Raw genomic sequence first — 12,721 nt, forward strand, 5'->3', positions numbered from 1 at the left:
AATTTCGGGACACCTTGTATAAAAACCATTTTTTTTATTTGCATAGTTCATCATTACTTAGTTTTTGACTTAAATAATAGTTTCGCGTTCCATAATAAAACTATTTTTCTATTCAGCGTGAACTATAACTAAACGTTGTCCTTTTGATACAGGCCTTGGGAGTCCTTTATCACTGTTTCATTTTTCTCAAAAAAAAAATTACCCAAAATCTCGGATGTCATGACGTTTCATTTGATCGTTGTTTTTCGCCACTGGAATCTTATGGTGAACAAAAGCTTATACAAATTTTCCCTCCCTCCAGTATATCCGACATCTTCATGGAATTTTCTATGGATACGCCTATGTGTGGTGCCGTTTTTTTTTCTTGAACATTCCAATAAGATCCAAATCCATCCAAATTTATTTTATATTTATTATGGTGAGTAAGTATAGAGCGATGAGATTTCACCAACTCTTTCCTGCACTCTTCTAAAGAAATTAATACATCACCTCTNTAGATTTTTTTTTATTTCAAGACCGTTCATCACAAAAACACGGACATCAAGAACAATGTATATGTAATCCTATTGAGGAATAAATAAGTGTTAATGATAAGTTTAAGTTCTACTTTTATTTAATTAAATAAGAAATAATTACCTTTGACATTATTTTGATTTTTTGTAATAAATAAGCTTTGACATTTTTTATAATCAAAGTGTCTTCTCTAAAAATGCATTAAGCATCAAAAATTATTTAATCCAACCAAATTAATAATCGCAAACATCTGTCTAGTTTGGTAAATATAAATTTTATCGTTTACTTTTTAATAAATAATATATTTACATTTTCCATCATACAAAATATTTTGTAATATTCCTACAAACACAAGAAATTATGGCCGTCTAGATTTACCTGATTTTGGTATTTTTGACCAATTTTTGTAGTTGGCCATAGAATAGGTAAGTTATTTGACGTAGCGATATAAATCAAAATTGTAAATACGTTTTAGTTGAAAAATTAGTAGAACGTTTTTAGAACTGTGGAAATAAATTGAAACACAGTTAACAAAGACAGAAACTTGTACGTCGATTGACGTTGATTTATTCCCCAAGATATACCCCCAAAACAAACAATTATTTAATTAGAATGAGGCGACTGCAAGATAAAAACCATTTAGTTAAATATTAAAAAATTTATACATTCATTTGGAATTTACGAGACTGTAATTAATTTGAAAAGCAAGTAGTTCGTTAAATTTAATGATTTAATCTCAAAGGTTTAGCGAAATTGTTGGTGGGTGTTTTACTGGCTCCTTTAATTTCTTTTTTAGTACATTTAGTAAGTTTTAAAAACTGAGTCTAATTGGGTTATGAATTCGTTGCAGCCATTAATTGTAATTAAAATACCGATGAAAGGAGTAGTATAATCTGTAATTTACTCTATGAAACAGTGTTATCAAAATAGAAAATCTTGAAAATTAACAAAAAGAAATTATCGAAGGAAATTTTGTGAAATAAATAAACATTATTGATGATGACGGTTCAATATTTTTATCAAGCAAATTACTGAAATATTTTGGATGTTTGTTTAGGTACTGTAGGAATATTTATTACTTTATTGTCGTTTTTTTATTATAGTGCGAAGACTGGAGGTTTTTTCACAAAAATCGTAATAGATCAAGTTCCTTTATTTGCTTAATAATAGTAATTAGTTTTCAAGACAATATTAGAAATATATTCATTTTTATTAAAGAATATACACATATGTAGTTAAAATAAAATTTAATTTCATCTTTTCTAACTAACAAAAACTGAGATGAGCATAAATGATATTTTGATGTATAAAAAAAATAAAACCGATATTTAATATAATGATGTATCACTTCCAGCTAATGAACTGGAATATTACCGATACATTGAAAAATTACTACAGATATTAAAAAAGACAACAGGTTTTATTTCTTAATATTTACTACTTCGTAAAGATTAAATGAAAATGGAGTTAAAAAATACTTACATAATTTTCTATTTACATTATTACCTATTTACTCCAATCCTCCATTTTCGTAAGATTCTCATCTAATGAAGTCATATAAGTGTTCTCTTTGAAATCTATCAAATAGTCATGAAGTGGTAGTAATCATGAAGAAGTGGTAGACACAATTTCGGTCTAGCATCTTGAAATACCGAAACTAAATAGAATATGTGGTTTATTCCATCTTTGGATACGTGATATACATTTTTAATATTTTATAATTTGCAAATGTCTGTTTTATATTTACCTATTTATATAATATTGTTTCTATTTTTATTCTTCTTGGTTGTGTATCCAGAAAGAGTAATGGTTTGATTTTCATTGCATTTCCAGACCGATTATAGCCGCCATTTGGATGAAATAGCCAAAGAAACGCAACGGCTGGTGCTCGAGACCCTTCAGGAATTGCTTATAAACGGGAAAGCAGATGGCGGCGTGGAATTACTTATGCAATGGGAATCGTATCTTGGAATGGATGGTGAGTATAATCGTTTTGTTAATTAAGTTCTTGATTAAGATAAAACAGAAGACAATTTTCTACCTACATAAATGTATAGCAAGGAAGTATTTCTAAATTAAAAGTGATTTTTGTTAAAATTATTTATTTTGGGTATACCCAACAAAATATTTGAAGTTATTGTGATTCATGTATGGATTTTAGGAGTGATGATAAATAATCATTTGGTTTCAGAAAGTATCCAACGCATTTTGGAATTCATCATGAATGTTTCAAAAAAAAGTTTTAAATCAGGTAACATAATATGTTCCTTGTATGATTTGACGTCCACTGAGGAAATACTAATTGGCTTCCATTGACGGCAGAATGAAAATCAATATCGTGAAATTTGCGGCATTCAGAGTATTTTAAAACATCGAGCATCCTGTAGTGAATGTAATTTGAATAATACTGGAGAAATAAGTGTTGTATCGTTGTTACTCTTATCAGTTCGAATGATTGATAAGAAAAGGGATTTTTATAAAATATACAGTTTAATCTTCCTAGATACTTATTTGCATTATAAAAACTATGCATATAAATTATTTTTTCTTAGTGTTTCGTTTTTAAGAGTAACGCGAATCAAGGGATATTTAAATTACATTCTTCTGGATACTTATTGATTTAATAGAGGAATGAAATTCAGTTAAATTCAGAGCATTCATGATTGAATATTAAATTTTCAATTAACTGGGTCAACCAGTTCAAACACATTTTATAATTAGAGGGGCAAATTTATCTGTTATGCATTGTTAGCGCTGGTTGTCAACCAGCCATTTAGTAATTTTCGATTGTATAGTATTGAATAAAATATCAGTTTGTCTGGCGACGATGAACGTGGACATTTTTTGTCATAACTTTTAGTGAAACACTCCATACATATTAAAATCCTTTAAAAATGTCATTTTATTGGAGGAATTTTAACAAAGAACTATCCAATCAAATTCACAGATCGCGACTGTTATAAATATGTACAGGTGATGAGAAAGTAAAATAACTCCCTTGTTATTCATAATGTAGAAAAAAAGTTTATATAAATGTTACACAGAATCAAGAAACCTAAATTACAAAATTAATTTTATACATACAGGGTGATGAGCAAAAACGGGACACGTCAAATATTACATTTTTTAAGTGAAACACACTGTATATTTTAAACATATGGATTTCCGAGAAAATTCTATACCGGGTGATTCAGTTTGATATTCGCTGCCTTGTATCTCTTTTATTTTATCAAATAGTTATAACAATCCCTATATATTTTTAAATCGCCGCTCAAACTCTATCAAATAATATTGTTAGATCGTCTCCATGGTTACATATGTTAAAATTGCTATAGTCAACTGTTTTTGTTCAAATGGCACACTATATATTTTTTTTTCAATTCTGAAAGATATTTTTTTCTGCGTTCTACTATCTAAGGGGACTATAGTTTCATTAGAAATATTGCTAGAAAAACAGCAAAAAAGATGCACCCTACTTTTCGCAGCTTTATTCTGAAAAATGATAGCCAGCTGCGAAAACAAGTTACTATGTTTTTTAAAGTAACATATTTTATTTTAAATACGATAATAAGATAACAATTTAAAACAATACTTATTTCAAATGTTCAAAATGACCTCCATTTGCTTCCAAACACAGAATAGCTCTATTTATCACTCCATAAAATAAACAAATAGCAACACAGTTAACGTACCTAAACCCCTTTCAAACCCTAAATTAAAATTTTGCAGGATTGAAAAAAGTACGAGAAATGCTTGGTCCAAAACACAGTACATTTGAATCATCGACATACATATACACAAAAAACTAGAGGGGAACAATTTGTATTACAGTTCTCCTTTCCTCCGATTGCGCTTCAACATTTTTTTAATTATAATTAAACTATGGAAAATTTCAATTGATTATTTTAAAAAACAGTAGTTATTAATAAAACTTTTTTAAATTATAATTTTGACATCCTGTATCTTGAAAAACAAGCGCTTAAATAAAAAATTGTACAAAGTCGCATTATTTTCACCAAAAGAATCTGAGGTTAACGGTTTGATCTAATGCAGTGTATCCCAAATATCTGTATTAACTTTACGGATTTCGGTTATTATATACAATAGATTTATTTTCATATTTATTTCTGACGGGTTGCGAGACACGAGAAATGCTAAAATTTGTATTTTTTATTTTCTTCCATATAGCATGACAAACATTAATATCACACGGTGGTCTTGAAGGCGAAAAAAGTTTGCCCCCGATAACGCAAAAATCGGGTCAGAGGGTTCGTTTCCTGGACTCTTAACAATGAAAAATCCGTGAAGAGTGAAATCCCAGCTGATCGCCTACTCGAGTTTTCCACCATCGAAATTTTTCAAAATGAAGGGAGCAGAAATTCCCATAAGGTGTGTGTGTATGTGCGTATGTGTGTATTTGTCCATGTGTGCGTGTGGGTGTTTGAAACATAGAAATATATTTAAAAACTTGAACACAACATAAACCATCACAATAATTTGGAAAAATAGAATTTCAAGGATACAAAAACAGCCAAAATTTTGAGGAATTTTTTCCATGTGTTTGTGTCTGTGTATCCGTGTGTGTGTGTGTGTGTGTGTGTGTGCATGAAAATAGCAATAAACCTATACAAACCAATGTATATAAACTTGAAGCATGTGTAAACAAGTTAGTAGTCTTGCAGTCGGTGTTCCAGGAACACACACCTAGTCTCCTGATTTCGAAATTTATTACTTCGTAACTGTGTGAATACCTTTCAGTACCTTCAAGAAGTACTTTTGAGAATAATCTAGTGAGCAAAAATGCCGGATAAATGTGGTCATGATCAAAATCGAGAAAAAGTTTGCGCGCCATGTGGTCGAAAAATAAACGTATGCTTTAATGGTCTCTTAGTGACAGTATCATTGCATTGTCATTCTCGGTTAGAATCTGCCTGCATGTTGTACAGATGCTCGATGAAAATCGTGGATCTAACAAAGTAAACTCCGGTTGGAGGAACTTCTTTATCAGATTTTCTGAGTTTGGAGTTATACGATACCTTTTCAATTGGAACGTTTATTTTTCGACCACATGGCGCGCAAACTTTTTCTCGATTTTGATCATGACCACATTTATCTGGCATTTTTGCTCACTAGATTATTCTCAAAAGTACTTCTCAAAGGTACTGAAAGGTATTCACACAGATACGAAGTAATGAATTTCGAAATCAGGACACTCTAGGTGCGTGTTCCTGGAACACCGACTGCAAGACTACTGACTTGTTTACACATGCTTCAAGTTTATATACATTGGTTTGTATATGTTTATTGCTATTTTCATGCACACACACACACACACACACACGGATACACACACACACACACATGGAAAAAATTTCTCAAAATTTGGGCTGTTTTTGTATCCTTGAAATTCTATTTTTCCACATTATTATGATGGTTTATGTTGTGCTCAAGTTTCTAAATATATTTCCATGTTTCAAACATCCACACGCACATACGGACAAATACACACACAAACACATACGCACCTACACACATGCCTTATGGGCCTTTCTGCTCCCTTCATTTTGAAAAATTTCGATGGTGGAAAACTCGAGTAGGCGATCAGCTGGGATTTCACTCTTCACGGATTTTTCATTGTTAAGAGTCCAGGAAACGAACCCTCTGACCCGATTTTTGCGTTATCGGGGACAAACTTTTTTCGCCTTCAAGACCACCGTGATCAACACAAGTATTTCTTAAAATAACCGAGAGCCTTGAAATGAGAAAAATTTGTTCCCTTAAACTTGACGGAAGGGGAATTTGCCGATTTAACAAAGATAATTTCTTTCGATAGCATCGGCGCATTCACCATATTTTTAAATTTTCGATAGAATTTTGAGGCGACATATTAATTTTTAGATATGTATTTTATAATACCTTTTTCGCCATTCAGGTAATTTCAGTATGCCCGCATATCGGTTCGGTATACAAAAGGAACTGTATAGGCAGCTCGCCTTTGTCACATGTTTAAAATTCAGTCCGCAAACCATCAAAACTGGGATGTGATAAATCAAAGAGCGGTGGAATCCGGAATTTTAATATCATGACACATTTTTCATTACGCCGTCTCATGTATATTTATTTATTATTATTTTTTTTACTTCGCGCTGTTTAATAACTTGAACAAAATATATGCATCAGATGTCCACGAAAACATAAATTAGGTACATACTTTATTAAGACGGATGAGGTGTGGAGTGAATATATTTTATTAAAGAAAAAATTAATACCATATGTTCAAAATTCCATACATCAATCAATATTGACATCTTGAATAATTTAAGGAATAGAGACACTCAAATTAAGAAAAGTGCGGAGTTTTAGTACCTACTTATCTATATTAAATGTCTTCTTCAATTTATTCTGTAAATATTTTATAAAATTTTGCAAGAAACACGATAAATATATATTTTTAACAACGATTAGTAAATATTATTTACTATTATTATGTTTCTATTAGGTGCGTTTAGTTCAGAAAAATACTGTTGAATTAAAATAGCCCGAAACCTTATTTAAAAAATATATTAATATTTTCAGTTACTGATATTGAATTACTTGAACAAGAGACTTTAAAGAATATTTTTCAAAAAGACTGTCTTAATTATCTCTGTGCTTAGCGAACGCTTAAATACAACAATCAAGAAGTTTGCTTAAGCAAACATCCCGTTTCAGTATAAAATCATTTATAAAACGAATCGTCCGCTTAATTACAATTGACTTGTTTAATTTCACTCCAATGGATTAGCAGCTCTGCATTGATTTATTAGTTAAATATTCGGAGGGAGAAAATTAATCCAAAGTTCATTTTCGTTGCGTCAAAATTGGTCGCGTCTATAATTACTTCCCCGACCCGTGAATTGCCGAAGTGTGGCAATTACGGGAAACTTCTATCTTTGGATGGAACGGATTATAAGATTTTTGCTGGCCCAGGTCTAGGGCGCGTGCTTTAAATGGTTTCTTCGATAGCCGGGATGAATAAATAAGTAGAAGACAAATTACTAAATTAGATTACCTTATTTTGTTTTTTTATTGGCCGTTGTTTGCAGGTCTTAGGTTAAGATTGGTGGAATAAACAGAACCCAATAAAAAAAGTTGTAGGTCCGAAAGACAATACTATGGTATCTATAATATGTTTTTGGGGTCGCTGAATCCGAATCCGGTGTCCGTTTGACCCGATTAGCTCTGGATTAAGGCCAGTTCAAGGTCAAATGTAGAGAATCAGTTGCCAACAAAGTAAACCTACATATCTTTGCGTTCTTGGGACCACGATATTTTACTCGCTTTTAGTTGAGTTTGTATCAAATTTTGTGAAAAATTAATTCATTACTAATTTGTAGAATAATTTTAATGATTTCTGTTCTTTCCAAAATAAATTAACAATCTGTAAATTCATAAATGATTGAATAAACACAAAATATTCGCTAATTTACTCCCTTTTGTGAAATATTCACTTTCAAATTAAACAATTATTTTTTATTTTAATAGATGGTAATTTAATTATAATTATAAATAATAGAAAATACAAATAATGGCATAAGCTATGAAAATATACACGAATATGTAGCTGATCAATTTCCGGGCTGGTTGCCACGTCATTTGGATAGATTTCTTGAGGTCTCTGCTCTCTTTTTCAGAAACTGGTTAATAAATTATCTCGCCAGTATACAGGGTGTTCCACCTAAGAAGGAATCTTCTGTAACTCTGCAAATGCAAAATTTATAAAAAAATTGTTTTAATAAAAGTTGCCTGGAATCATATGGACCATGTAAAGAAAATATTTTTAGCTTTACAGGATGTTCCATTTCGCGTGGACGCTACATAACTTTGTTATTTTAAATGGAACACCCTGTATATTATTGCATTTTTGAATTCCTTTGTTATTATTAGGTAGAGTTTATTAAATGTGCATGGTGTTTAAAACTTACCGTTTTCGAAATAATCAGTTGTTTTTGAAAAAAATCACAATTTCAGCTCTCTAAATGAGGCCAGATAGCGTCTAAAACGTAAGAGTTAGAAACCTGCAGTTTTCGTAGTTCGTTTTGGCATAAATTACTTTATCTTGTCATCTGTGAGCAAAACTTATACGTTATTCAAACTCGGAAATACTGAGACCTACATTTAATATTCTTACGAGTTGTAAAACTTTTTTTTTTTGTTCCAATAGAAGGACCCATATTAATTGGCGTGGGTTAATTGAAAAATTAATGCTTTTTTGACTGGTATAAGGTAATCCATTGGTATCTTTAACAGTTTTCCAGAAAAATCAGGTTCTTTCCTTAAGTCCGAAAAAGTAGCTATGTAACAGCGTCAACAAGGCCTTGCAAAACCACTTTTCTCTTACATTTTATCAGGCCTGGGACTGATAGTGTCAATATTTACTGGCAAGTTTAAAAAGTGGTTTGACAAACAAAAGTAAACTACTAATAACAACTAGAACAAAATGGAAAACGAAACAAACTGAAACTCGGAACACAACAAGGAGAAGAGTACTTTGAATTGCTCGAAGTGTTCTCCATTTTGATTAATACACAAACGAATTCGGATTTTAAAAGATTGTTCAACATTGGTTAGCATGTTTGGCGTAATTTCTTGAAATGCTAATGTAATGCGCTGCTACATATCTTCCGCGGTAGATGATGGTGTAACATAATCTTTGCTTTTTATAAATCCCCATAAAAAGAAGTCGCAACATGACATATCTGGATACCTTGAAGGCCAACTCACTGGTCCCCCAATGACATGGGTTCCCAAAATTACTCCCCACACGTTCAAAGACTGTGGCTACGAGTTGTCCGGAATTGGTGAGGATTTATTGTGTCATAATAATGGCAATTATGACTATTAACGAAACCATTTTTATGAAAAGTAGCCTCATCGGAGAACATGACCCGGTTAAAAAAAAAACATCATCTTGATTTAACATCTCCAGTGCCCACTGAGAAAACTCCAGTCTCCGCTGAAAGTCTACTTTTAGTAACTCTTGGTGTAATTAGATGCAATAAGGATGTGCTGTGCTTTTGTAAAATCGACGTTGTAGATACTAATACAATTGCAAGGCCTTCTTGACGCTGTTACATAGATAGCTACTTTTTCGGACTATAGAAAATAACCTATTTTTTCTGGAAAACTGTTGGAGATAAGTATGGACAACCTTATATCAGTCGAAAGACATTCAATTTTGCATTCACCCATGACAATTAATATCCCATTTGAAGAAAAATGTTTTCAACTCGTAAGATTATTAAATGTAGGTGTCAATATTTCCGAGTCTGAATAACGTACACGTTTTGCTCACAGATGACAAGATAGAGTAATTTATACCAAAACAGACTGTGAAAACTGCAGGTTTCTAACTCTTACGATTTAGACGCTATCTAGCCTCATTTAGAGAGCTGAAATCGTGATTTTTTTCAAAAACAACTAATTATCTCGAAAACGGTAAGCACCATGTACATTTAATAAACTCCACCTAAGATTAACCAAGGAATTCAAAAATGCAATAATGTACAGATACAAATATTTTCTTTACATGGCCTGCAAGTTACAGAGTTACTGTCTCCCCCACCCCTCTCCCATCTCACTCTTTATTTCTTATCGGTTATTTTTACCAAGTTTTTATTATTTACCAAATATCGTATGATTTTATTTCTCGATACAATTAGCTTTAGTACTTTTAACTTTAACACCGTGCTAAGATTGGATTTGTTAAAAGCGTTCGCGCCTTAGAAGTTTTATTTTACTTCTTACTGGAGCTGTTGTAAGGTGATCAAGCCTCAGAATTCGTTCAATTAAATTTCTAGAGAAAGTTTGAGTGGCTCTCAGCCATAGCGATATTTATCTTGTTTAAACTCTAGTTCCTAACTTAAATCAATACTTAAAGGGGTGATAGAAAAACCCTGCTAATGTTATTAGTTCGCAAGTTAAATCGATACAGTCATTTAGGTGGAATGACAGTGATGTATGATTGGTAGATTCTAAAAAGTAATAAGACGAGACAAAAATAGTTTAGGCAAAAGTACATTTTCCACACTGTTTGCGTGCGTCTCTTTATTTTTCGTGGTGGGACTGATTTATGTAAAGGTGAATTTTAGGTTCTGTCATATGTACAGGATGGGCCCAATTCGACGCTACTTTTCCCGAAAAGATATAAAAAAAGAGGTTTAGATGTGACGTGTTCGATTTTCGAGAAAAAAGTTCAACGGCGGTAACCGCATATCGATATCTAGATTCGTTTAAAAGATACCTACATGCCCCTTATTTAAATTTTGACCAATTTCTATGATGTCTTATACCTTTTTTCCTTCTTACAATATTTGATTTTTGTAAGATTTTTTTACACAGTCTCCCCAGTGTCTATTAATTATTATTAAGAAGCTTTGAAAACGAAAAACTACTATATTTTTCGTTTAAAAAATCAATGATGCATCTTAGCTTCAATTGCTTCCTATCAAATAAATCATGAAATGAGTTTTAATTTGATATGTGATTTTTGATTTGATATATCTACTAGCTTTTATTGATATACAGGGTGTTCAAAATTAGATACTAATGATATAATTATTTACCTCATAGTGAAATTGGAGCAGAATTACAGGATTAATAATGTACTAATTTCTTGAAATGAAATTGAAAATTTAAATTTAACGTTTTTTAAACAGGTATAATTTTTTGCACCTCTTTTCGACTATGGATTTAGATTTTTATTGCAACGTTTCGTCTTTCATCAATTAATTTTTTTTTAATGCAAACCTGTCAATATTTTCGAGACTCCTTTGTAGTCCTTATTTTCTCCAGTCCGATGATGTATAACATGTTACCCTTGACGTTTCGGATTAAAAAAAACCATCGTAAATGTTAATTTCCTTTAGAGTTAATTTCGAATTATTTAATTGTATATTATAGGATTAGCATATTTGAAAAAAAATGACATTGACGATTAGTTTTCTAACCCAAAACATCATTATTAAATTAGACTCGAAAGAAAATAAAAGAAAATAAAGAATAGCAATGGTTTGTATTAAAAAAAAATAAACTGAGACATTTTTTTTAAAAATCTCAAAAATAAAACTAATTTTCGATTTGTGAAACTAATGCCTACTAGATTAGGTAATTTTATTTAAATTTAACCATCTCTTTTATCTCTGATAGTTTCAGAAGTGACAATGTTTTTAGATCACATTTATCCAATTTTAAACAACCTTTACAGGAACAAAAGATATTGACTATCAAATTAAATCTCTTGTCGACTTATTCAGTGGCATTATAAATTTATATACAGTATGTTAATAAAAAATCTGTCAGGAAAAATAAATTTTCAGCAACCGCCGTTTGTTATAATCACTTGTTTTTCTTTAATTAAACAGATCAAAATATTTGGAATATTTACACATTGATACCTCGACTGTTGCTATATCTAGCTTGGTTTTTAATAAATGCAAAGTACATTAAACAACGCAAAATAATTCAGTATCAAGTTTAGTCAAAGAAATTTTTTACAAATTTAAAGAAAAATGTGAACAATTAACAATGTTTAACTTCATTTTATGTAACTATGTCCATTTTATGTAACTATGTCATGTTTAACTATGCATATTTCACGTGTTAATTTTTGTACACTTGTGCTTTCAAAACTGCACAATTGCACTTTGACTCCCTTAAAACTCGTTATTCGCAGCAAAAGGCATTTCACAAGCCCCGAAGCGTTTGCGTCATGTATTTATTGTTGCTGCCGCAATGTGTGTTGTTGACATTAAAAATAGTGGTTGTAGCCATTTTGCAGTGACAGCAACCGCATAATCAGCCTTTGTTTCGAGTGCAGGAGTCAAATTGAGTTTAACCGCGTAGATTATTTAGAATGCAATTAACTCGGTGTATTATTCTATTATTTGAACGGTGATGGTATTTTGTAACTAAATTCGTCGTTGGTACTTTTATTAGAAAGCTAATGAGAAAAAAATTAAATAATAAATAAATATGTAATACATAATTGATATAAAATACAAAACCTCGTAAATCAGTTTAAAGCACAATTTGTGATAGATGCTAATTTAAAAAGTGACAGTTTCTTTTTAATACTCGTATAAACACAACACTTCAAATAATAATTATTTAATATTAATATACTCTACAAATCTCCACTTTATAAATCGGTATAATCATTCCAGAGTAA

General features: G+C 31.0%; 1 protein-coding gene across 1 annotated transcript in view; it reads left to right on the plus strand.

The window, feature by feature from the left end:
• The window catches only part of LOC108909934 (midasin), a 75,635-nt gene that overhangs the window by 34,073 nt on the left and 28,841 nt on the right, over positions 1-12,721 (plus strand). The window contains exon 3 of the mRNA XM_023454654.1: positions 2,347-2,491. Within this exon, the coding sequence (XP_023310422.1) occupies positions 2,347-2,491 (145 nt within the window). The remainder of the gene's footprint in view (positions 1-2,346; positions 2,492-12,721) is intronic.

The sequence above is a fragment of the Anoplophora glabripennis genome, unplaced genomic scaffold (genome assembly GCF_000390285.2).
Source record: "Anoplophora glabripennis isolate ALB-LARVAE unplaced genomic scaffold, Agla_2.0 scaffold381, whole genome shotgun sequence".
NCBI lineage: Eukaryota > Metazoa > Arthropoda > Insecta > Coleoptera > Cerambycidae > Anoplophora > Anoplophora glabripennis.